Source organism: Protopterus annectens, chromosome 15.part0, assembly GCF_019279795.1.
Source record: "Protopterus annectens isolate FY-2018-M chromosome 15.part0, PAN1.0, whole genome shotgun sequence".
Lineage (NCBI taxonomy): Eukaryota > Metazoa > Chordata > Ceratodontiformes > Protopteridae > Protopterus > Protopterus annectens.
Window position 1 is genome coordinate 87,143,890 of NC_056749.1, and position 27,473 is coordinate 87,171,362.

General features: G+C 37.5%; 1 protein-coding gene across 1 annotated transcript in view; it reads right to left on the reverse strand.

The window, feature by feature from the left end:
• SLC25A14 (solute carrier family 25 member 14) overlaps nt 1-27,473 on the reverse strand; it is a 1,283,912-nt gene that overhangs the window by 1,111,865 nt on the left and 144,574 nt on the right. The window contains exon 2 of the mRNA XM_044057171.1: nt 24,825-24,972. Within this exon, the coding sequence (XP_043913106.1) occupies nt 24,825-24,972 (148 nt within the window). The remainder of the gene's footprint in view (nt 1-24,824; nt 24,973-27,473) is intronic.

Consider the following 27,473-nt stretch of genomic DNA (forward strand, 5'->3'; position numbering starts at 1 on the left):
AATATGTTTTGCATAGAAGCTTCCAAAAGTCAGCTTAGGAACATTATCCTGTAGAAGGAATGAAGGAAGATTTTGAAATGTTGACCTGGAATCCTAGACTGAAAAGGAGGTTTCTTACTCACAAAGGGGACTCCAGACACTTTGAAAAAGACTGCAAAGGTAATTAAGTAATTTAAAAAAGAAAAAATGTTAATACCTTGCAGTTTGCAATGGGCTATCCACAGGAGCTAGACACTTTTGTGAACACTCTTGAAGTAGAAGATAACCCAAAGGGTAATACAGAAAACTAATAGTGTAGCCCAAACTCAGAAACCTTAGAAAACATCTGACATCTGTGGCAATATGGATATGATAAGCATCTTCCAAATCTAGAATTACCAAGCAGAGGAGGAATGTGGGATAACAAAGTATGGAGGGACATTTTGAAATATGGAAATTTCACAATAAGTTGAGAAAGGACAGGTCAAGAAGAAATGGTTTCCAGGAAGGAAAAATTACTGAATAAAACCCTTTCCCCACAGAAAGCATTTGGTTGAGTCTGATTTGGAGGATGAGAGGGAAATCCCCTGAAAAGGGGAGAGACTTTCCCAGTGTCATCTGTAGTCATCCTGAACAACATTTAGGATCCATTTGTCTGAAATAATCTAAAGCAGAAAAAGAAAGATGACAAATTAGGCTCTGGGACAAGTTTAAAGAAGTGGTGATGGAGGGCAGAATTCTGTATTACTGGACTTCCCTTTTTCTAGAAGTTTCTCCCTTTTTAAAAACTTTTTTTCATTTTTTCTTGTATATTTATTTATTTAACATTTGTTGACAACGAGAGTCAGACTGGATACATGCCCAATTTTCAGCGGAGGCCCGGGGAGAAAAGCTTCACAGATTAATATTTGATATAATCTAACATCTGGTTGTTAGAGCTCTGCTGGGAGTATTTATTTTGCTTGTTGTAAATGGAACCTATGTTTGCAGTAAAGAGTTTAGCAAACAAAGAAGAGGAGGACTGAAAAACCTGAGTAAACCCTGGGATAAACTTACGTTTTTTTATTGGGACATCCCCAGAAAGAGACAGACTCATGGATAGCATTTCACTCCAGGAACCAGGTCTGTTAGTCAGTCTATACAGGGATGTACTCCTCCTCCTGCCACAGAGACCAACAAGAGCAACTAAAAACTGCTCCATGGTGGCTGAACAGGTTACATCAGGGGGACCTTGAAATAAATGAATGGTCATAGGAGCCAGTAATGGCTTCAACAGAGTCATCCACCAGCAGCTGACGAGCAGACTGAGCCTGCTGTGTTGTCAAGAGGTCCTTGCAAGATTTGTTTTTGGGACTAAGGGGAAAGTAGAACTGTGGGATCAGTACTCTATTTTGTGTTTCTGCTGAAAACATAGACTGAATCATGGCTAGTGCAGATACAGAGTGTCAGTGACAGATAAGTTGTCAAAAGAAGTGTTCACAGGTACAATACATAATCTCACTCCCAAATTATACTTGCTTCCAATAAAACATCGTAAACCCTACACAATAAATACAAGATTCATCACAATATTTGCTTAAAATAAGCACAAACAGTAAATGTTAAGAGAAGGTAGACAGTGTGTCAGACCAGCCAGTCTTGCAACAGCCCCATTAAACAGACAAAAGTGAATAAAATGATTAATTTGTCACAGAAAAATATATTGTATAAGATTTGATGGAACGTATCTTCCCAACAATGAATGACTGTAAGCTAACAGTTGATCCTCTGAAGTCCACATGAGGAGTTCTAAGGGCAACAAGAAAGTCCCAAGACTTTTGGTGCCCAGGCTGCTGGTTTTCTCCACTTCAGACCTCATATCACTGGCAGCCTGAGAGTAGGGCTTTGGCAAACTGGCCAGCTGTTATATCATTGGTTAAAAGTACGTCAGCATTGATTACAATGAATAGGACAGCATACTGCATTGAGGGGATACAAATAAAGCTGTCCCCAAGTGTGTTTTATTTTCACGTTGGTGGAAATTTCAATCCTCATTTCTAGTGTCTGTGGATCTGTTTGTCTTGTGGCAATATAAGAGATCAATAAGAGCTGCGTCTTTTATAGAAAGGAATGCAGTACAGGTCACCATGTAAGAGTCTATAAGAGACTAGGTATTGCAATAGCTACCCATAAATCACTCCGGTTAGGAAGCACTGGGGCCCTTTTAGCTGTGGGATTTACCTGGACATGTGTAACTGGTCTAATCAGAGCAGAGTACAGTGAAACGATAAGTTCTTTTGACTTGATGAAATACTTTTAGATATCAGCTGACAGGAAATATATTCTGACTACTAATTGTGCATAGTGATCAAAAGAGAGGGAGTATTTTCTGATGGACTCAGAAACCTTAGTGTTCTCCCACTGAAAACACTGGCACATTCTGGAAATAGAATCAGACAAAGTGAATCCCTCACAGGGAGATTCAGAGTCTACACTGTCCTCAAAATCAGAGTCAGAAACCTAAAGAAAAAAAAACTGCATCTGTCCCTTCACATTTCCCTACAGATTTAACATCATTAAACTTTTTGGGAAAAGAGGAACAATTTTTTTTTCTTTTACCACAAACTAAGAAGGGTAAATAGCCTGTATATGTCCCTGATCCAAGCCCAATAAGTTAGTCCTGTACAGGGAAGCCGACACAGGCGAAGTTAAATGTTTAGTTTTTGGTCTCTTTCTGACAGGAACATTGGTGCAAACAGACCTAGTATTGCATCCAACAACTCTGCCAGAAATGGCCACAGCATTCTGGCTAAGCAAAGGCACATTCCCTGCCTCTTCTCCCATGACTGACAAAAGTAGCACTCCTCTGCTCACTAAGGGGACCCCAACTCCTGCAGACAGCTGTAGCTAATCCCCCCACACCCAGTCCATGCATGTACAACACCAGATGGACTTAAGGAAAAAGATAAGTTGTTTGAGTTACCAGCTTTGGGTATAGCAGTGTCACCCACCTGTGGCGGAGGTAAATTACTAGTCTGCTATGGTGCCAAAGATGCTTAGTGAACTTTTTTTTTTTTTTTGGAGTTGGAAGAAGGTCTGACTGAGGGACTACTGTATGGTATGATCCATGTTTAATCTGAAAAATAGTGCAAAGTTCTCACGGAAGCCTAGCAACAACAGTAAGTAAAACAGGAAAGTTACACAACAAGTCACTTTTTCCCACAAGAAAATGCAAGAAAATCACTTTAAACACATTATCCAGCCCCCAAAGTAAAATATTCAGTTTCTCTACAGGAAAGGTAGTTTTCAACAACTTTTTACCACAAAGGTAAACACTTATGCTCCTGTTAAAAGTACATAAAAGTAATGAGACAGTCAATAAAAATACCTTTCCACAGCTTTAAAATAGCTTTTATTTTATTATTAATGTTTTTATACGAAAATTATTTTAAATCAACTAAAAAGTAGAGCAGAAGGTTTTCCCTGAGGGAAACTCATCTGGCCAGCAATGGGAACAGTGTTAGCTGACCGTCAATCCTTGTAAACTTGCATAGGAGCACTCTACTCACATAAGCATGAAAGCTTTGAAGGGCTTGGTACCCAAACCTGTATTTTAATCAGCTCAGCTCAAGCTGTTTGGATGCATGGAAGGTGCCTATGCAGGATATAATCCATATAGTTTAGACAACTAAATGTAAACAAAAAACATGGTTCATCATTATTTTATCCAAGTCTTGGAGATATGTAGTAACTAGTTTTTCATTAAAAAGAAAGAGAATTTTTTCAATTCTGCTTAAATATTTTAAGTTTCACTTAGAGTGACATGTGTGGTGATACTAGTTTGTACTTTTCTACTTTTTTCCATGTTTTAGCTAAAGAAGTTATATGTTTGCAGTTTTCAGTTTGTTCTGAGACCTTAGTCTTGTATTTTAAGTCGCAGATTAGCAGTTGTGGAAAGACTGTTTCTGTATTATTCTATACTTCTATTTCCACAAGTAGAATTACTTGTAAAACTTATCTATTTGTATTTTAAACCCTGTTAGGCCATAGTCTTGTAGTTTAATTCACAGTTGTGGCAGAGCTATGTACGACTACCACATTTGAGCCTTAGTCATTTATTACTGCATTTTTCCACAAATAGTGTTACTAGTAAATTTCTGCACAGCCTGCTGTTTTAAACTATAGCAGAAGGTCAATAAAGAGAGAACTGTCTCTGTTCCTGCTTGTGCTTCAGTGCTTTTATACTCTGCTTATCATTTACCTCCTTAAAGTTGTAACTGATCTGCCCTATCCATCACTAGCCATCATGCTAAAGTTTCGGAAAGACCTCCAAAACTGAGTTAATTTTATTAGATGCCTCTTTTGCTAGCCTATTTGTTCCTCTCTAGCTAGCCTGAAAATTTTCCATAACCCTCCCACTTTTTTGCTGTGGTGACCCCTCTTTCACTCCTATTCTCTGTTGTATAAGCTGTTTACGTATTCTTCCCACACACTGTTTTCCATACATCCATGATACTGAGTGCCCAACCAGCAAACCAGTATTACTTTTTAGAAAACCTTCTTTACTACATATTGTCTCCTGCTCATTTTCCTACAGCTCAACAAAACGTAGAGTCCTAGCCTGCATTCCAGAAGTATTTTACTTCTATTCAGTGCCATCCAGGTAAAGTTAAGTACCTTTGATTTCTAAATCATACTTGCTTATATATTTGCAGTGTTCACTAATGTTTCCTATTTTTATGTGTGCATTTCACTGTATTTTTATGAAAGAAAAAAATTGCTCTTCTTCTTACAGTTACTTCTGTAAGACTATCTTGAAAGCACCTTCAGCAAGGGATTTCCAGGTAGTTGTTTAATTGGTTTATGATAGCATTGCACTTGCGGGTCTCCTATTCTGTGTTTTTATATTAGGAGGATTGGGTTAATTTATCCTGTGAGTAAAAGAACAAAAAAGGCACACCATGACTATCGAAGCTGACCCTTTATTCCACAAGTAAGCGCTGTCACGTCACCAAAGACGCTTTCAACAACACAAATTAACAAACTTCTTAAATAATGATTCAAAAGCTATTGAGCCAATAAAATTACACATAAAACAGGAAGCTGGTTAATATTTAAGTGTTTAAAAATACACATATAAAAACAGACAAAAATATATAAAAAAATATATATATATATATAAAAAGCACACATAATGAGTTGTAATTGAAAACTCTTGTTCACATTTCATATAAATAACATATATATCTACTTTAAAATCTCATTATAAAAGGCTTTATCATAAATAACTTTAATAAAAAATAATAATACTACTACTATCTGATTACCTAAGCCTTAACACAAACCACATATATATCTTAATTCATCATTATACTAATGAGACAAAGGGCAATCTGCTAAAAATGGTTTTAATAAAATCCTGTCATTCAGGTCGTGATCCTAGTCTGCTTGTAACTTGATTATCCATCTACCTTCCTGTTTTTCCATGAGTGTTAATATTACCTAATCTCACTGTTCTGCATACTATTTCTAATACCAGAAATGTAAACCTATGGCTTGTACCATGTTGGTGGATAAAAACATTACAATTAGCTGTATAAGGGGAAGTGGTCTAGGCACCAGAGAGATTTTTTGGATGCTGATTTGCAGATAGAAGATAACACCATACATACCAAGGTGTTTAAGAATGAATGTAGGAGGAATGCCTTACTACATCGTAATAGTATGCATCCTCCACATATATATAGGAATATTATTAAGAGTCAAACTCTAAGACATTCTAGACTTACTAGTAATAATACTTTACAGGTGACACTTCAAGAGATGAGAGAAAAGTTTGTAGAAAGGGGTTACCATTTGCAGGATTTGGAGACCATGCAATATTTGGATAGGACAGGGACAGGTAAACCTTATGTAAGAAGGAATAGGATGACACATGCCCCACCAGTCAAGGGAGCTCTCGATCAGATACACAGAGTTGTGATCTCTTATACCAATAACAATAAAAAAGTTTTAGAAGTCATAAATAAGAACTGGAATATTCTATTATTAGATGACAGAATAAAACAAACTGTGGGCGAAAGACTGAGGATATGTTATAAGAATACCAGATCCCTTAAGAGATTACTCTGTTATGAAACCTACAATCCACAGAAGAAACTGAGCTCAGTGAGAAAGGGCACTTTCTCATGTCGTGGTTGTAATCAGTGTCCTTATATAGCTAATTGTAATGTTTTTATCCACCAAGACACAGCACAAACATACACTTTTAATCACTATACAGATTGTAAATCAAGAGACTTAGTGTATTTAGCAATTTGCCAGACTTGCACATGCTTCTATGTGGATAAAACAAACAGAACACAGAGAGAGAATCAGGGAACATATATATGCCATTAATAAACTGGATGAGAGGAATGCTTTAGCAAGGCATATAGTCCAACATGGTACAAGCCATAGGTTTACATATCTGGTATTAGAAATAGTATGCAGAACAGTGAGATTAGGTAATATTAACACTCATATGGAAAAACAGGAAGGTAGATGGAAAATCAAGTTACAAGCAGACAAGGGTCACGGCCTGAATGACAGGATTTTATTAAAACCATTTTTAGCAGATCGCCCTTTGTCTCATTAGTATAATAATGAATTAAGATATATATGTGGTTTGTGTTAAGGCTTAGGTAATCAAATAGAATTATTATTATCTTTTATTAAAGTTATTTATGATAAAGCCTTTTATAATGAGATTTTAAAGTAGATATATATGTTATTTATACGAAATGTGAACAAGAGTTTTCGATTACAACTCATTATGTGTGTTTTTTATATATATATATTTTTTTATATATTTTTGTCTGTTTTTATATGTGTATTTTTAAACACTTAAATATTAATGAGCTACCTGTTTTTATGTGTAATTTCATTGGCTCAATAGTTTTTGAATCATTATTTAAGAAGTTTGTTACTTTGTGTTGTTGAAAGTCTGGTGAAGCGTCTTTGGTGACGTGAAAACACTTACTTGTGGAATAAAGGGTCAGCTTCGATAGTCGTGGTGCGCTTGCCTCTTTTTGTTCTTTTACTCATTAGTTACTTTTCTTAGAGAGGCACTTTACCCTGGATGTTTTTTCGTTTTTACTGGTCTTAATTCATCTTGTGACAGGAGCTGTTTGCCTGATCTATCTGAGTTGGAAAATATACAAAAGTGACAGTGTAGTCATTTTATTGACTAACCAAAGAGCTCATTAGTTTTGTGTGTTTTCTGTGCTATTAATTTTGCTTGCTTGCATAAGTTAGCAGTGTCCTGTACATTAGCAAACACCTAGAAATCAATTTTTCCCTATAGTACGGTCCACACAATTGTACCATGTAAAGCAGGAATATATAGCACATACCCTAGGCTGACAAGCTAGTTGGGCTTCGAGTGGCCATACCTACACAATACTGAGTTCTTTTAAATCTGTAAACATTAATGTTAGTAGAATTTAGTACTGTTAAGCATAATCTGCCTCAATAAAGTACCTTTATTAGTCTGCACTGACAAAGCACCCTTAATAGCCTTCTAACCTCAACACACCACCCCTGTAGTAAGTCCCTAAGCCAAGCAAACACACTTACCAGGACTAGGGGACTTCATTGTAAGATATACTGATGCCACTCTAACCAGACTGAATAAGGAAAAGATAACTGTTAGTTGCTTATCTGGAGCCAGGACCCCCCATATCAAGAACACACTCAGGTCATTATGCCACAGGTACCAGTATGATTTAATCATGACCTGAGCTGTATCTCCCTGGACTGTATGAAGACAGACATTATGCGTTTTTCAGCCTATGTATCTCAGTCTGGTATAAGCCTAGCACTGAGTAGCATATTACCATCACTGAATATGATGCCACAATATGAGCAAACAATGATGGATTTTAACAAATGCCTGTCTTTCTGGTGTCATTCTAAGTAGATCCAATATTTTTCTGCTTCGGCGGACATAGTCAACAGACATTGCTTTGCCAAGGATGGTCTGCACCTTTCCCCTCTAGGCTTTCAAATAATGGCTAAAACTTTATCCAACCCCATAGTGCCTTTTTTAGGCAATGCCAAATTGACAAACCTACTGACCAAGAAAAATAAACTCAACTAAACCTCAAGGTGTTTCTGCTCAATGCCAGGAGCCTAAATAAAAAAGCAACACTCCCTCCAATCACTCCTCATACTCAAGAATATAGATATCTGTGCAGTTACCAAAACATGGTTTAAAGTGGCAGAGGGTACCTCAGCAGTGTAAGGTTTTAGAGACTTCCACATTTTTAGTCCAGTAGCTGCACAGACATGGGCTAAAGGTAGAGGTGTGTGACATATACATTAATAACAAGCAGGATTATGTGCTGGAGTTTCTCCATATGCAGATCATCATAGATAAAATCCCATACCATATCCTAGCCAGGATAAGTCACCCACCATGTCTCAAGAAGCTCACAATGTATACTTGCACCTACTAGAGACACTCACCATCCAACCTAACACACCCACTCATGGAAGACTTTAATTACCCCTCTACAGACTGAGAATCCTACATGGCCTCAAATCTACAAGCACAGAGATTCCTGGACTTCGTAAATATGAACACACTTGACAACATAGTGAAAATGCCAATAAAGGCTCCAACATACTTGACTTTGTGCTTACAAATATGGGAGAAGGATGCACCCCCCCATGTCTCATTCTTCCTGGTATGGTCAAATCATACAGCTGCCTCCTTCAAAATCAAAATCAACTTCATAATCCTATTAAAAAAAATAATAGTTAGGAACTATTCCAAGGCAAATTGCCTTTTATTAAGTGATGCTCTGTCAAAACACAAAGCCCCTCTCCAAAGGAAGAAAACACACCAGCCTATGCAGAATGTATGTTAGGAACTCTGTACAACTATGTCAATGGCTGCATAAAGGCTGCTGTATCTAACAGAAGCAAGTCCAGGACTAGTCCCAGAAACAAACCACCCTAGTGGCATGCCAAATTAAACAGGATATATAACAAAAGGAAAACAAAATATGGCAAAACTAAGAGGGCTATTTAGACAACACAAAGCTAGTTTAGAGGTTATGATAGCCTCCCAGGTGAAAGAGAAACATAACTCGAAACACAAACCAACTTGCGAAACAAAACGGCACCAGGTTACTCGCTCGTACTGAAACAAAACACCCACTTTTATTAACTTGAACGCACTTTAAAATGAACGTTTTCGTTTTACTAATAGTAAAACTTCCTCAGAAAATATTTGAACATACAAAAAACTCAATCCTTAAGTAAACTTTTAGTTGAATTTGGCGCCAAAATTCGCCTCAATACATAACACACCTTCTTAAAGCTATAAACATTAATTACGCTTCATTGAAATTGTCTCACATTATATTATATTAGCATGCTCAAAAAATACAAAAAGATGGAATCTAAAGCATAAAACCTGTATCAACTGTTTAAAAAACGATTAAAACTTCCATTCGTTTTTAAAGGAACTACTATCTAAAAAAACATATGTATGTTATATATATGATTTGAATCAATCAACTTCCTGTATTAATCTCAATATAAATGTCCTATGCACAAATTTATGTGTATTTTTATCTGATGTTTAAACATAACGTTTGTCAACAAAAACGGATGCAATAAACATTACTTAAATACTAAATGTATAAAAAACTGAGCATTATAATCTCAAATATAAATGAAATGAAATATAATATATATAAAAATGTAAAAAAAAATATTTAAAAAATAAAATATATATGTAAGAAAATATATGTGTAAAAAATATGAAAAGAAATATATATATATATATATATATATATATATATATATATATATATGAAAATATATACATATATACCTTCCCTAATACTATATTACTACCTATCTAAATTTCTCAATTTTAACAAACACATGATTGAACATTTATCATTAATACCAGGAAAAACATATGCATTTAATCTGATCTGCCAGAACAATTCTGCCCTTTCAAGTAATAAACTAACAGGCCCCCCTCTTGCATCTGAGGGTATTTGTTGGATTACTTTAAACTTAAATCTATGATCAGGAAACATAAATATATGCCCGGCTAAAGCATTTTCATCTTTATTTTGATTGATACATTGCATATGTTCTGAGACCCTATCCCTTAAACGTCTATCCGTTTTTCCCACATAAAATGATGGACATCCTTGGCAGGTTGCTATGTAAACTACTCCCCTTGAATTACAATTGTACCTTCCTTTTAAATAGATATCATATCCATTGATATTTACCCTACATCCTGTGTCCATTAAATAACAAACAGAACAGGCTCCACACTGCAACATTCCCAGGTTCCTTACTAACCTGTCTTTCTGTTTCTGGAACAAATGTTTAAAACTATTTGTCCTTCTCCAGACCATCTTAGGTTTAACCTTACATATAGATTTTAAAGTAGAATCCTCATTTAATAAAGACCAATTTTTTGTTATAATCCTTCTAATGTCTTCTGCATCAACACTGAAATTCATAACGCATACCAAATTAGAATTAATATCATTTTGATGAAGAAACTCTACCCTATTAAATGGTTCCACATTCTCCTCACTGATATATTCAACTCCCATTCTGTTTAAATCACTGAGAATTGGTATATATACTCCATTGCGTCGCTTTCTGATAACTTCAATCATGATTTCATCTATAAAATTAGAAGGATATGCTCTATTCACAAACATAGTTTTGAATTTACTACATTCCAGTTCAAATTCATTATCTGTAGTTATCATTTTTGCCGCTCGGACAAATTGTCCCTTTAGTACTGACCGCTTCTGATGATATGGGTGAGCACTAGCAAAATGTAAAAATGTATTTGAATATGTACGTTTCCTATATAGGGAAGCTTCATATTGTTTTAAATCCTTGTTTTTTGACAATTTGATGTCCAAATAGGATACAGACAAATCATCATATCTATATGTGAATCTCAAAAATTCAGTTGTTTGATTCAACATAGCCACCAAGTTTTTAGCTATTTCTTCTGTTCCTTGAATGATTACAAAAATGTCATCTATAAATCTGACATACATTTTCACTACATCCTGAAATAGTACATTGGGGAACACATATGTGTTCTCCCAATATGACATTACCACGTTTGCGTAACTTGAGCCGCATGGTGACCCCATCGCTACACCCTTCTTTTGTACATAATAATGTTTATCAAAAAAGATGAAGTTGCATGACAATATAATATCCAGGATTTCCTGTACCAGTGAAATCTCAGATACTGTAGCTTGTTTTTGACGCATTCTTTCCCCTACCCATACAATACCTTCATTATGGGGAATACTAGTATATAATTCCCTAACATCTATTGTCAGGAAATTGAAATCATCATTATATTCAAAATTATTCAATCTTTTTAAAAAGGACCAGGAATCCTTGATAATCCATTCTTCTTGCTCAACATACCTTTTTAATATTGAATCAATGAATTTAGCACATGCATAAGTTGAGGAATTTCGCCCATCTACTTTGGGTCTGAATGGGGGTTTATACAAGTTCTTATGAATTTTTGGCACTCCGAAAATACATGGAACTCTAGGTGAAGGCATAGTTAAAAAATGAAAAATTTGAATATCAATTCTTGCTTCTATAAACAATTCGTTTATGAAGCTTTTGATAAAATGATTAGCTTTATTATATTCATTAATTGATGCCATTTGATAAACTTCAGTTGCCAAAATGTCTCTAATCTGTGCCATGTAATCCGGAATGTCCATAAAAACTAAACCCCCTCCTTTATCTGGACTCATTATTCTGATATTAGCTTGCAGCATAAGGTTCAAATCATCTCTTTCTTGTTTACTTAAATTATCAGTGAATTTTATATTAGTTTGACTTAAATTCCTGATATCCAATTCACATATTTTTTCAAAAGTAGCCAGAGAGAAATGTAAAGGTGGATTATAACAACTTGCTATTCTAAATTCATTATTAAATTTATCTTGTTGTACTCCAAATAGTTGTTTCAAATTAAGCTTTCTTACAAACAATTTAAGATCGCAAATTGTCTCAGCTAAATTCATTCTTTTAGATGGCACAAAGGTTAAACCTTTAGCTACCATATTTACTAAACTCTCTGTAACCTGAAAAGAAGAAAAATTATAAACAGCAAAATAATTTTTATCATTTTTAATGATGACAAGTCCATTCTGTTCTATATTAAGTTGTGTCATCTCCTGTTGTTCTGATTTCTTCTCTTGTTGTTCCATCGATTTCTTTGTGGATATCTCCGAAAACCTTGATTATTATTTTTACTAGTTGTTGTTGTCCCATTTGATGTTCCCTCCCTTGAGTTATTATTGTTACTGCTTTTCAAACGTTCACTTCTTCTCACTGGATTTTGACCAATATCATTTTTATCCTGTTGTTGCTGTTGATTTTGCTGTTGTTCATCTGGACCATGAGGGTTGGGAATATTCTCACTTACAACATTATTGGTGTTTGGTACATTTTCATTATTGGATTCCATAAAGTCATCTAACGTATCCAAATTTGTATTTTTATTGTTATGCCAAATCTGCGTAGATGGTGGTTTAGGATAAGCTATTCCCTTTTCATATTGTGCCCTATCCCTCTCCAGTTTTTTGACTTTTATTTTTCTCATTTTATCTATGTACTGTTCAATGCTCTGAAAACTTCGTATATAGTCATATTTATTTCTTAAAAGGTCCTTATGCTGCTTAACAGATGTGTCCAATTTCTCTATTGTATCCCCCAAATCTTTCATAATGATAGAATAATGTTTAATCATTGTCTGCATAAGAAGAAAACCTTGCTGGTCAAATAAACTTGTCAAATCCTTATGGAACTGGGATCCCACGATTAAACCTGTAGGATACCGCCAACTACGAAGGCCCTTCGGTACTATTTCTATCCGCAAACATTGTTGAAAATATTCAATTTCCAATGACAACTTCTTATATTTCAACATGTTTGCATTTAAGTCATTAAGTAAATTAGCCAAAAGTATATCCGTATTCTGAGAATCAGTTTGTTCGATTATTACTTGATTAGAATTGAGCAAACCCACAGATGCTACGAGCCAATCTTTTAAGTTCGGTATCTGTGTTGGTTCACTCAAACCCGAATGATTAACCTGTGCTCCCATATCAAAATTAACATTATGCTTAGCATTACCAGTATTGATGTTGATAGCTTCTCGTATTTGCAATGTCCCACTACTATTGATGCTATTTTCGCTGGCAGCAACGGACAAATTAAATCTGCCAGTTCGAGAATGATGGACTGCATCAATACTTGGATTTTGTTGCTCAGCATTAATAAAAGTTACAGTACCTGCTTGCATCCGAACTTGCTCTGCTTGCTGTACCTGCCCCACTTCATTCGTAGGACTCAACTGCCCTGAATGCGATTCACTCAAGGTAACCCTTCGGTTCAACCCGATTGCTGCTTCAGGGACTACAGAAATCTTATTTTGCAATGTGGTAATGCGCTGTTGCTGATCCTGCTGTAACAGCATCAAATTCTCCAAACTGTTATTCATAGAGTCCATCCTTTGCGACAAAAGCTTTTTGTATGTTCAAATATTTTCTGAGGAAGTTTTACTATTAGTAAAACGAAAATGTTCATTTTAAAGTGCGTTCAAGTTAATAAAAGAGGGTGTTTTGTTTCAGTACGAGCGAGTAACCTGATGCTGTTTTTTTCGAAAGAGAAACATAAGGCTTTCTTCAACTATGTCAGAAACCTCAAAGGTAACACACATCAATTTGCTGAACTAGTGGTTAATAGTGTGACCTTCCTCAAGCCTGGTGATATAGTGAAACTGACAAATTCAGTTCAAACTTTATCCCCTCTCATCCCAACAAACCCCCCCAAAAATATCCTCAAACATAACCCCTCCAATTATAACTAGGGATCATGTACTGGCTGTGCTCACTAAAGTCAAGAACACAGCCTCAAAGGACCCCAATAACATTTCATGATGCCTCTTGAATAGTCTAAAATACAACTTCTCAAGACTCCTATTGTCATTATTTAACCATAGCCTTAAAACAGGCTTTCTTCCAAGCGACTGGAGGACTGCAATGGTCATTCCCCTTCATAACAAAGGACCTTCAACAGATCCTGGAAACTACAGGCCCATTAATCTGACTAGCCTTATTTGCAAATCCATGGAAAGAATCATCATGGAAATTATAAACAAGAACATAGGAGACCTCCAGACACTGGATCCATCCCAGTTTGGCTTTGTCAAAGGAAGGTCATGCTTCCTGAATCTGGTGGACTTCTTTGAAAAGGTCACCAGGACAATGGATGAATGGAAAATTATGCATACTGCCTACCTATATCTGACTAAAGCAGATGATATAATACCCCACTCCACAATATCAACAATTTTATGGAACTAGGTATAAACCCCTTTATAACATGCTGGATAGTTGGCTGGCTCACTGACAGGACTCAGAAAGGTAGAACTGATCAAGCCACCTCCACAAAGAGGCAGATCACTGTAGAGTCCCCTAGGGCTCTTTGCTAGGCCCACTCCTCTTTGGCATCTACTTCTAGGATGTCAAAGATCACTGCCTAACAAAATGCTAGGAGATGATTTCAAACTGAGAGAAGTCATTGAATTCCCCCCAAGATGAGAGCACACTTCAGGAAGGCGTAATACAAACAAATGCATGCTGCCAAAGTCATGGCTTAAAACTCAATACCAAGAAAGACATTACAGTATATTTTGTGAAGTTGGCCACCTCGGCCAATCAATAAAACATCCCTAAAAGTTGATTCATTCGTCAGGGATCTGTGAATTCATGTAGATTTGACCAAAGTAGTAGTTATAACCAAGAGCATGGAATCTACATCCAGACAGGTCATCATACCACTGTACTCCCCCCTCATCAGACACAACATAGAGTACGGTGCCCCCTTCGGTAAGTACCTGACCAGACACTTGCAGCAACTGAAACATTCATAAGGGTTCCTTAGAAAAAAACTACAAGGAGTAAACACAATGTCTGATGATGATCACCTCAAAGCCCTATCTCTTTACTCAGTATAATACAGACTTCTGAAAGGTGATCTTTGCCTGGCATTCAAGGCATCCCTGGACTCTGTTTTGATGAACCTTTTGCACATCCATAAAAGAAACAGTATCAGAACTACTAGATTAAAAGACCTGAATTTTGCTTACAACATAAATAGGACATGTCTGAAAGACAGGTATGTTTCTCACAGAATTTCCATCCTCTGGAACAGGCTTCCTGTCCATTTGAAGCTGAGATCCTCCCTGTCCCTATTTAAGCTCAACATGGGCCAATGGATGGGTAATCGGAAATTCACCCCAATCTGGCATATATGTCTGAGATGGACAGAGGCAGTCAATAAATCACCCCCTATGTAAATACAATTTGTGGGTCCCACTTGGGTTGCATTACTAGGTCTATATATTAGCCAAGTATACACCTACACACCTATTTGATTTCACAAACCAATTCCCTTCCTTGGGAGAGCACCCCTGATGTATGACCGTAAAGAAAGTCAAAGAAATAATCCCTTCAGTGAAGTACCTAAATGTACTGACACTAACAGCCATCCATAACTCAATTGCTCTAACTCTAATGTTAAAAACTATGACAGGATTGTTTCTGTAAGCAGTGTTTGTTGTTACTACTGCACACAAACATCTGGTATCCTGACATTATTTACAGAGACACCAGCAACAGGAAAACATTACTGAAGATCAGGATCATGTTTTCATGTTAACATCTTGGAGAAACATGGAGATCAAATGTTTTGAGCACTCAGTCTCCACTGTCTACCTGAAATACTTATAGGATTACTCCATCCCTGTAATAATTTTACTGTTTAAAGGAAAATAAGAGAAAGGATTGCTTCTGTTATTCAGTGAATAGTAAGTATTCCTACACCTGCGCGCAGACATATGTGGTATATTGGCAGCACTTACAGCAGTAGCTGCAAAACAAAACTTCACCTGAAAAGCGGGAGTGCCTGTCCTGTTAACATCTACTGACAGCACTGAAATCAGTTGCACTGAGAGACCTGTATGTAGCGCTTACATCTCCTACTGCTGCAACAGCTTTATAAAGTAAAACAAAAATCTTAACATGATCTTAACATGAGTGGATTGCTTCTGCGAGCAGTGTATATTGTTACAGCTGCACACAGAGCTATCTGGTGTCCTGAAATCAAACAGATGCAAGAGAAAAATTATTCCTGAACATCAGGAGTGTCTGCACCTATTAACCTGTCAGCTTGCCAAGTTGGCAGGGTATCGGTTCCAATCTCTTTAAAGCAAAAAAAAAAACACAGTAGTATGTGTTTACTATAACAACAGATTCCTTCATTTCAGTCCATATGACGCAATTTATGGGTCGTTGAGCCATCTCTCGGATCCCATCTGGTACACAGAGTGCTCCAAACTCAAGCCCCTTTAAGAATTCTTTCTTCTCATAATTCCTCTGCCCCCCCCCCCCCTAGCTACTTTAAATCTAGTTTGATGCCTGAAAAATACAGAACAGATTTATACCCCTTGGGAGCCAAGTCATAACTGATGGAAAGGGGAATGCAGGACGGTCGGCACATTGGATGGACTGGAATGAAGGCCTCTGTCATTATGGAAAGCACATAACTTCTGTGCCCTTTTCATTTCATCTGATCAGATGTATAGGTCAGAATCCCCAGGGAAGTATATCCCAGACATGACAGGAAACCCTTCAGAAATGAAGCACCAAAGGAAGCTCCAGCCTTGGAAATACAACCCAATTTGTAATGCTTGAAGGACCAAGTTACTTCTTCACAAATGTCATTTAGAGAGCAAGTTATGAAAAAAGCAGGGGAAGTAGCCATTGGTCTTGTGCCATGGGCTCTGGGTTTACTTGGTAATGGTTTGTTTTGATATTCATAAATAAAGGAAATGCAATTGGACAACCATCTAGAAAGAATGACTTTTGATACTTTCTTGACAAATTTATTCTGAACAAATAAAATGAAGAGGTGCTCATCTTTACAAAAGGAAGCAGTTCTGTCAAGGTAAATGCATAACTGTGTATATACATCTAGGGTGTGCAACAGATATGTTCCTCTGTTTTGATAGTTGGTAAAAAGACCAGATGATCACTGAGCTCATAAAAGTTATTCTCTGTAGCCATCTTGGGAATAAAAGAAGAATTTGTCCTTAACGTTACCTTGCCTTTATGAAAAATGAGATAAGGCAAAACTGCAAAGTGCACTTATAATTCTGAAACACCATCTAGCAGATGTTATACCAACAAGAAAAATGGCTTTTTATGAAAGAAACTTGATATCTACTGTCAATGTAGGCTCAAATGTACGTTTTGTTAGAGCTTCTGAAATGACACTCAAGTCCCAAGGAGGGACAGCATCTTTTATTGGAGGATGTAAAACAAAGGTGCCTTTGAGAAAGGCCTTACAGAGTTTCTGTAATGCCAGGGGCTGGTGCTGGAAGCCACTGTGGAGGGCAGAAAAATGCCACAATCTGAACTTTAATTTAGAACCTGAGTGGAACAGGGATGCAAGAAAATGCAGGCCATCTTTTATGGGAGTTGAAAAAGGATTACCCATTTGACTGTCTCCCCATTGGCAAATCTCTTTTATTTGTTCCAATATTTTTTGAGTGGAAGGTCTTGGAGAGGCTGTCAGGATAATTATTGCATCTTTGTGAAGGAAAGAATCCCTTGCTATCAGTGGAACTGGAGAAACCATGTAGTCAGTCTCAGATTGGAAACATCCTGGTAAGGCTCTCTGAAGGGATGAGTCATGAGATCCAGAACTGGATCTAAGAATCAAGGGAACTCTCTCAGGTGAGGCTTCAGAAGAGGAAACCAGATATGTCTTGGAAAATACAGAGCTATGAGAATGATTTTCACCTTGTACCATATAACTTTCTGAAGAAATCCTTGGAATTAGGGGAAGAGAGAGATATGCATAAAGTAACCCATCTGGCCAATAGTGAGGCACAGCATCCCTGGATGATTATCCTAAAGGTGGGAGCAGGGTGAAGAATCTGCTGCATTTTGTATTGGACTGCATGGCAAAGAGGACACAGTAGGGGCTGCCCCAACAAGGGAATATCTTCTTGGCATTCACTGGATTGATGGACGACTCATAATGCACCAGGAGATCTCTGTTGAGCCTGTCTGCCAGAGCACTGGCTGAGTCAGGAATATGTGCTGTAAGTAGAAAACAGTGATAGGCCATTGCCCATTACCACAGTCTCGAGGCTTTGTGACATAAACAGAAGGTTCTGTCTCCCTCATTTGTTGATATACCAAACATGTCATGTCACTTTGGATGGAAATCATGCCATGGAGGAGACAGTCCTGCAGTTCCTTCAACAATTTGTAATGCCCCATCACCACCACAGGGAAGAGGCATCTGTGGTCACCATTGCTGATGGTAATGGAGGCTGAAAGGGCTCTCCTTTGTGTTGAAGATGAAACACAAGCTACCACTGTGGATGGTTCCTGCAGGATTGAGTTAGACCCATGGTCTACGAAAGCAGATGGAGAAATTGAGACCACTGAGACTGAAAAAAAACACTGTAGAATTATTCTGTTATAACAGGTGAACTGAACCATTAAAACAGAGGTTGCCATAAGTGCAAGACCCTAAGTACTAGGCACGCACTAGAGCCATTGCTCAGTAGCAGGGCTTCTACTGCTGAGTGCAGTCTTTGAACCCTTTTCTGAGGAAGAGACACAATGGAGAGAGAGCAGGCTCTAGGTGATATCCCAAGAAAATTGTGAGGATTTAAATTTGATTTTTGTAAGTTGACAGAAATGCCAAGGGAGTTTAACAGTTGTAGCAGATAGTCCCTGGCTTTTATGAGCGACTCCAAGGAGACAGCCAGGAGTCGGTCACTCAAGTATAGGAATACTTAGAATCTGTGGGGTCGAAGATAAGCCACAACACTTGTCATACATCTGGTGAATACACTGGGAACTGTGCTAAGGAAAATGGAAAGGCTCTGAATTGATAGTAACTGGCTCAGATTTCAAAGCGCAAGTATCTCCTAGACTCCCTGTCCATCTTTATGTGCAGGTGAGCATCCTGGAGATCTATTGAGCACACCAATCATTTTCCCTGTAAACAAGGGGGAATCAATTCCATTGTGACTATTCTGAATTGGTTCTTTTTCAGAAAGATGTTCAGGAATCTGAGCCACAGGACAGGCCTGAGGTCCTGTATTTTCTTTGGGACCAAAAAGAATTTGGCATAAAATCCTGATCTTCGCTGTACTGGTGAATCTTCACAGTTTTCTTGGTGAGAATGATTCTCTCTTTTGAAGCAGCCTTTGCCTGACTGGGTGGAACATACAACAAAGGAAGACTTGTTTAGGGGGTGAGATAGCCTCTGGATATAATCCCTCTTACCCAATTGTGCCAGTGAATTGCAAGAGATTCATCCTCCAAATGCCTCCAATGGAGTGCAGTCAAGGAAACTTTCAGTGGTTCTGTGGTCTTCAATAAGAGAAGGGTCCATAATGCCCCTAATTTTTGTGGACCATTTTGGCCCCTTGGCCTGTGCACATTAAATGGACAACCTCCGTCATGACCACTCCTCTAGAAGGTCAATTGACCTGGCATTTAGACCTATGAAACTAAAGTGAATTAGGGCCTTTTTGGTTTCAGTTAAACATTATCAGGATAGCTTATAATGCCTTCTGAGAGTCTGCTGTCACTATATTCTTCAGAATGGATAGGACCTACTAAGCCAGGTCTCTCTGGAATTTATTCATAAGAGGTCAATGTGCCTGAAGCATACATCTGTTTCCAAAATCTATCCTTTGACCTTCATTCCTTATTGGGGAGTGCATAGAAGAAGAGTCCGCAGACAATTCATGTTTAGTGGCCACCACCACAAAGACAGAATCCACTGTGGGAGATTTCGACCAAAAAGGCTTAGCCTTCTTAGGTGTAAAATTTTGTCAGGCTTCCTGGGGATTGCATCAAATGAGTTGGGCTCCTGCCAAAATCTCCTGACTGTGGAGAGCCCTCTCTATCCTCCAAATCAGCATCTGACATTGGCCACTCCAAAGGGGAGTCAGTCTATTTCCAGATATACACCCTTTTCTTCAGGAGTTCAGATGACGAGTCTCCAGAATCATCATAGGGAAGTCTCTGACCCTGGTCACATAATTTGAGGCTAATGGAATGACTCTAACCCATGGACATCAAAGCAGGACACGCCATGACTGATAGGGGGTCCAAGGGAGGGGATCTGTGCACATATTCTTGAGGTATGACATGATATCATATTCCCCAATATCTGGAAAGGTGAGCCAATCACCAACAGATCTGATGAACCTACTCATGTTGATGGAACCATCTCTCCTTTAAAAGAGACAGAAGATGCCTGTGGAGAAATTCTCAAAACTGTGAAAGAAGCTGACTTTGATGAGTGGATCAGAGCAGAGGAGTTGAATTGGAACATCCCCAACACCATCAATGATATCTGTTAATCCCCTAAAGATGTAGATATCCTCCAAGAGGGACTAACAAATAACTGGTGCCACAGCCATAGCCTAAAATTCAATGCAAAAAGAAATGCATAATTATACCTTTTGGAAAGATGACCACCCTGCAAATTACAACCCCAATAATACTCCCGTAGGAGAAGCCCCAGTAGTAAGGGACTTGAGAATTCAAATTGACAGTAACCTAAAGTTTGATCATCAAATGTCCATGCTGGTGAGAAAATCCTTCCACATGGCACAACCTATAGGGGGCATGGCATCCAGCTTTAAGGAGATCAGGCATTTGCAACAGATGGAGCAGCTACAGAGGGTCCTCATTAAAAGAATACAGGGTGTAAATAAAATGTTCACTGCTAACCACCTCAAAGCCCTATCCCTGTACTAGGTCTCATACAGACTACGGAGAGGAGATCTATGCCTAACCTGGAAGGCTTTGTCTAAGCCAGCCCTGCTGGATCTGATATATACATTTGCAAACCAGACAGCACAAGAACTACCTGATCTAAGGATCTAAATCTTGTCTGTGACATAAACAAAACGTATTGGAGGGAAGGGTATGTGTCTCAGAGATTACGCCTTCTCTGGAACAGACTCCTCATTCATGTGAAGCAGAGCTCTTCCCCAAGCCTATTCAAACACAATTTGGACCAATAGGTGGGAAATCACAAATTCACCTCTGGGTTGTCACCTGTGTCCCTTATGGACAGAAGGAGCTTGTAGATGCCCTATGCTCTATGAACCTATATACGAAAGCCAATCTATTCCTTGGGCATTCAGAACTGGAACAATTGGGGCATGAATTAAAGAGGCTTAGAGAGATTTTAGGGCCCTTGGCCTTCTAACTTCCTATGATCCTATGTACAGTTTATTTGTGTTTTATTGATGATAATTTTATTTTGTAGGGTTCAACTTCTTAAGCACTTGCTGAATTTGTGAACATTTTAGAAAGACTATTTAATTATTTGAAGTTTGACTTGAAGTGGAACACTGCAGAAATCAAATATTTAGCTATGACTATCTAGTAATCACAGACTTTTTACCAAGCCTTACAGGAAAGAAGTTAGGGTTAATAAATATTTGGACTTCAGTAGTATGCACCCCATCACACTAAGAAAGGCATAATGAAAAGCCGGCGATATTTTACTTGAGGGCCTCACCAGATGCGCAGTAGCAAGCCCTACCCAAAACCCACCCCCGTGATATGTCATTCATGAATATGCATTCCCTCCAAATGTACCATCGGATGTCAAAAAAAGAAAACAAGTGCGCTGACATGTAATATAACAATAAATAAAATAGTAAAATGTTACCAACATCAGTAATTCCCAATATTACAATGTTACATTTTCTACTTACCTTATCAAACGTCTGAATAACGGCGATATCTGTTGAATTACAAAACTTCAGTGTAAAAACGTACGGACAGGTAAAATATTATAATTTCTTTCATGATAACAAGTAACATAGGAAAATAACGTACAATGCGCCACGGATATGCGTTAAACCAGGTTTTATTGCACCACCACAAGCAAAGAAACAAAACCGTCAAACGTTAGCAGCAAAACACATTTCATCAGGCTTTTTACTGTCCAAACTAATGAAACCAAAAATGATTCAGCAAAATCAAACATTAGCAGCAAAACACGTCATCAGGCTTTATGCTGTCCAGCATTCTAGTTCTCTTTGTCAGAGTCGGAATGCGATGGTTCACTGTCCCAATCAATGTCCAAATGGACCCTTTTTGGTGCAGGTGTACATCGCCGGAGAGCAAAACATTTTTCTCTAGAACCAGGGCAGCGCCAGCAATAACAGGAGAATTTCTATATACTGACTCAACTGTCAGGGTGCAAAAAGTCTATTAAAAATCCAGCAAGAGAGTTTTGGAAACTCTTACTCTTGTCATCAGGGATCATTTGCAAACATAATCCAAGTGCACTTGCTTTCAACATACTGGTTACATGTTTGCAGTTTATCAAAGTATATAACCTATAATTTATCAAACATAGCTATTATATGTTTTAAATGAAGACAATCTAACAACATGTAAATACTCAACACTCTGATTTGAAAAGTATAACTGTTAGTGCTAGTGATTCCTTTTTAATGTATAGTGTGTGTGTGTGCGTGTGCGTGTGTGATTACTGCAATTTTCACTGGATCAGTGATGTAATAATGTGTTTTATTGTCTACAGTAGAACAGAAATATTCACTTTATGTTTCTGCTTCTATCGTCTACAGTAAGGGTTTATAACTTTCGGCCAGGTCTGGGCAAATGGCAAAAGCAGCAAAAAGGCTAATTACATATGTAGACCGGGTTGTCACTCCGTTCACGACACGCCCACTCATGCGCAAAATAAAATGGTGAGGCCCTCAAGTAAAATATCGCCGAAAATCCAACTGGTTAGGGCATTGTCTTTAACCATTAAGATGGTACTTTTTTGGATAAATGTGAAGAAACAGTGTGTTTTTTTTCATGATACGGGTTATCCCAAAGCAATTCTGCAGCAGGCATTAGAAAGTGTAAGTGTATTGCCAAGTAGAATGAGTGGACATGCACACATTACTATGGTTGGTAAGACTTAAAAAAGGTTTGAATGAAGTTGGCCCCTCCCTGGTTGTTACAGTAGCATATACGCGAGTGACAGTAAGAACATTAAGGGAATTATTTCTAAACACTGGAGCACATATTCTTGTGGGATGATATGACATATTCTTGTCATAAATGCAGTTTGGTTCAGTGTGGACGTACTCCTCAAGATTCTCAAGATGCTAAAATGACAATAAGCCTTTAGAGGCCTCATTTCAGTTAAACCTACCTTTGCTGACAAAAGAAGTAAGAGCGTAAAACTATTTTAGAAAATGAACAAGTACTCGTGTGCAGGTTACATAGTCAGAACAAATGGCATATATGCATGTTTTGGATGCAGGTGCCACAAGTCTACACTGCCTACATCCAAAACAGTGGCCCCTACATCCAAAACATGCATATATGCCATTTGTTCTGACTGTATGTAACCTACGCACAGCCCATTTGTAGAGAACAAGTACACTGCTAGAATAGTGGATACCGGTAAGGGAGATATACCTATGAAAGAGCTGGTATTACCTATCAATCACAGTAGGAAACCTGTGAAGCCTTTTATACAGCATGAACAGGGAGAAGGTTAAAAGACCAGAAACAGAACACTAAATCTCTTTAGCCAAACACAGTTTGAAATGTAAACATTTTAGAAAGTTTACATTCTTTGTTTTAGAAAAGGATACAAGTGATTTTAGGGAGGGTGATGCTGAAGCAGCCCTCAGAAGACACGAGTTAATTTGGCAGCTTAAATGTATTTTTTTTTCACTTCGAGGTTTAAATGAGTGTCAATATGGCTTGCTTTTCAAATTGAAGTGACTAATACTGAATCTGATGTAATTTGATGTTTTTAGTCACGTGAAACTTAAATTAATTACATTAAAATCAGAGCGGTTATGTCTGATGAAGTTTATGCATTTGTCCTAATAAAAGTGCTTACTATTAAACAGTGACAGTGAATTCCTGAGGACTGTGTCACTTTCTTATCTGGTTTTATATTTAGTTGGCACACAGTTCAAAGTTTTTCAACGAGGTTCATCAAAAAAAAAATCTGAAAATGAATGCATCGTTTGTGTGAGCACTGTGTATTGTTAATACTTGACACAGTGTCACCTGGTGACATTCTAGTAAATAGCTTCAAACAGAAAAACATCTCTGAAGATGAGGCGCATATTGCATATCTAAAAGAATATCAGGTAGGCAGCAAGATCAATTCCAATTTCTGCTTCATCAGTTACATAATGCATCTTCGGACTGACACAACAGTGATTAATTCTTCCAAAAGTACAATTCCAAGCTGCGTTATGCTCTATAGTCATAGGACAGACTATGCTCAGCTTCATCTGTAAGGAAGTCCGAGGGGGAAATAATACATATGCAGTCTAATATAACAATGAGTACCTTTTGATGTTATACACAACATGTAAATAATGCACGGATTCGCTCAGTGAAACACAAACTGCCATCTTTGCCATCTTAAATACAACAGAGAAAATCAACTATACTGCAGGTAAGCAAGCATACCTGAAACACTTATAAGCCCTTGAACTGGGCAAATTATGACTCTAAGAATTCAATTCTGCACTACTGTTTTGTATGCCTGTATTTCTCTCCTTCTCTCTTCCTCCCTCACTCATGCCATATCATTGTAGTTTATCATAAATGTAGCCAACATTCAGCAATCACAAATGGGTTTCTTTGTTTCCTCAATACAAAAGAGTAGACTTGACTTACCCCGAGTAGAGTGCCAAGATACCTTCTTCACTCCCAATCCGCAGCAAGGCATGGAACATGCCTCGATATCTAATCTCTCTGTAGCGAGCATCTGAACTCTGACCCTGAACCTGGAGACGAGTTTTTGTGAGGTCTATCGGGAAAGTCCCTGAAAAAATGTTAATCATGAAAACAATCAAATACTACAGAATGCAACAGCAGCAAAACAGATACCACTATAAATTTAGGGCATCGTTTTTTTTTTTTTTTTTTGCATAACATCTTAGTCATAAATGCAGTTTGGTTTAGTGTGAACTTACTCAAGATTCTAACCTCACTTTATCAGTGTGAGCCTTTGTAAACAAATCAAGCGTATTGTAACTAATAAAAGATACTCCAGTCTGCTAACCTCGCTTAATCAGTGTCAGTCTCTGTAAGCACATCTAGAGTACAATAACTAATAAAAGATAACCGAGATCCACTAACCTTGCTTAATCAGTGTGAGCCTTTGTGAGCACATCCAGAGTACAATAACTAATAAAAGATACTGCTGCCCACTAACCTCACTAAATCATTATGAGCCTTTCTAAGCACATCCAGAGTACAATAACAAATAAAAGTTACCGCTGTCCACTAACCTCGCTACATTGGTGTGAGCCTTTGTAAGCATATCTAGAGTACAATAACAAATAGAAGATACTGCTGTCCACTAACATCGCTTAATCAGTGTGAGCCTTTGTAAGCACATCCAGAGTACAATAACTAATAAAATATACTGCAGTTCACTCCACATCTTAAGAAGCCAGTAATATTAATTAAAAATACACATAATGTTTCATCTGTTGTAGCAAACAAAAGGCAGTAACTTAATTGCCTAAGAAGCTGTTTATCTCAGGAAACCTGCATTACAAATACTGTCCGAGAACGATGAAGCTGCCAAAGACAGTGACACATCTCAGGAATGTAACACAATGAATGATTTGTAACAGTGACAACGCTGACAAGGTCACCGATGCATAGCAGGAATGTAACACGATAAAGGACTTGTAACAGTAATAATGCTGAAAAGTCAGCAACGCATCTCAGGAATGTAATACAATAAATGACTTGTAACAGTGATAATGCTGACAAGGTCAGTGATGAATATCAGGAATGGTAATACTGTAAATGACTTGTAACAGTGCTAATGCTGACAAAGTCAGTGACACATATCAGGAATGGTAACACTGTAAATGACTTGTAACAGTGCTAATGCTGACAAACTCAGTGACACATATCAGGAATGTTAACATTATAAATGACTTGTAACACTGACAATGCTGACATGTTCAGCAACGCATCTCAGAAATGTAACACAATAAATGACTTGTAACAGTGATAATGCTGACAAGGTCAGTGATGCATATCAGGAATGTTAACACTATAAATGACTTGTAACACTGACAATGCTGACATGATCAGCAATGCATCTCAGGAATGTAACACGATAATTGACTTGTAATACTGATAATGCTAACAAAGTCAGCGACGTTTATCAGGAATGTAACACTATAAATGACTTGCAACACTGATAATGCTAACATAGTAAACTATGCATCATGTGACAAAAGGAGGTACTGCCAGCACAGCTAGCTGGAATTTTATAAATAATCATATGTCACTTGTGAATATCAACATGGTTCATATGTCTGTGTTACAAAATGTATTAGAAGTATATGTCATATAAAATGGTTTGTACAGATGTATGCTGAAGAGAAATGTTGCAGAGTACTCAGCTTAGAGATGTGTCCACAGTGTACCCTGCTGGAAGACAACAGAAATGTACATAAGCTATTGTAAACATGTAAATGTATATATTTTAACAGTGGAAACTGCAACATAGGGGGTTAACTTGTAAACCTTCAGAAAAAATAGGTGAAATTAAATTATATTATAACTGCACCATAAAATATGGTTTCAATGCAGCATGGAGACAGGACGTCTAAAACTAGGGAGCCTTCTGCATTGTCTTGTGCGTTACTGTTTTATGTCTTCCAGCAGCTGCAAACATCTGAGGGCTATGTAATTTCACAGGGAGATGATAAATGATGGCAGTTTCTAGCAATGGGGGTTTAGCTTGGGAACTAAAATCAGATGACAAGGAGTGATGTCATCCTGCAAGCTAACCCAGCAGTAATATTTGATATATTAATTTAAGAACTCTCTGAGATAGTAGTGCTTTTGTGTTTGTCTTTGACCTGACAGCATCAGGTGGAAGACCCATTCACCTGATCTGTCTTGCCTTATTCTGTAAGTAAGTTAACTAGGGTACAGTAGTTACTCTTAGATACAGACATGAATATAGTGAAGTATAGCTTAGAAGTTTTTTTTATTTATCTGAGACTCTTGCAATGTTGTTTTAATTATTTCCTGTGAATTTGAACTCTGATGCAACTGCGTTTATTTACTATGTACTTCCTTGTTCTTTTATTATTTATTATTAAATATATTTAAACCTTTCATTGTGGTTGATCTGTGTAGAGACATATTTATGTTCTGAGAGTACTTGCATATTTATTTGATTACACTGTGTGGGCCACTTCTAATAGCCTTGCTCATGGTCAAACTACCATTTGGATTAATAGTAACATTACACAGTAAGACTGGACACCCTTTGTTAAGGGCCTTAAA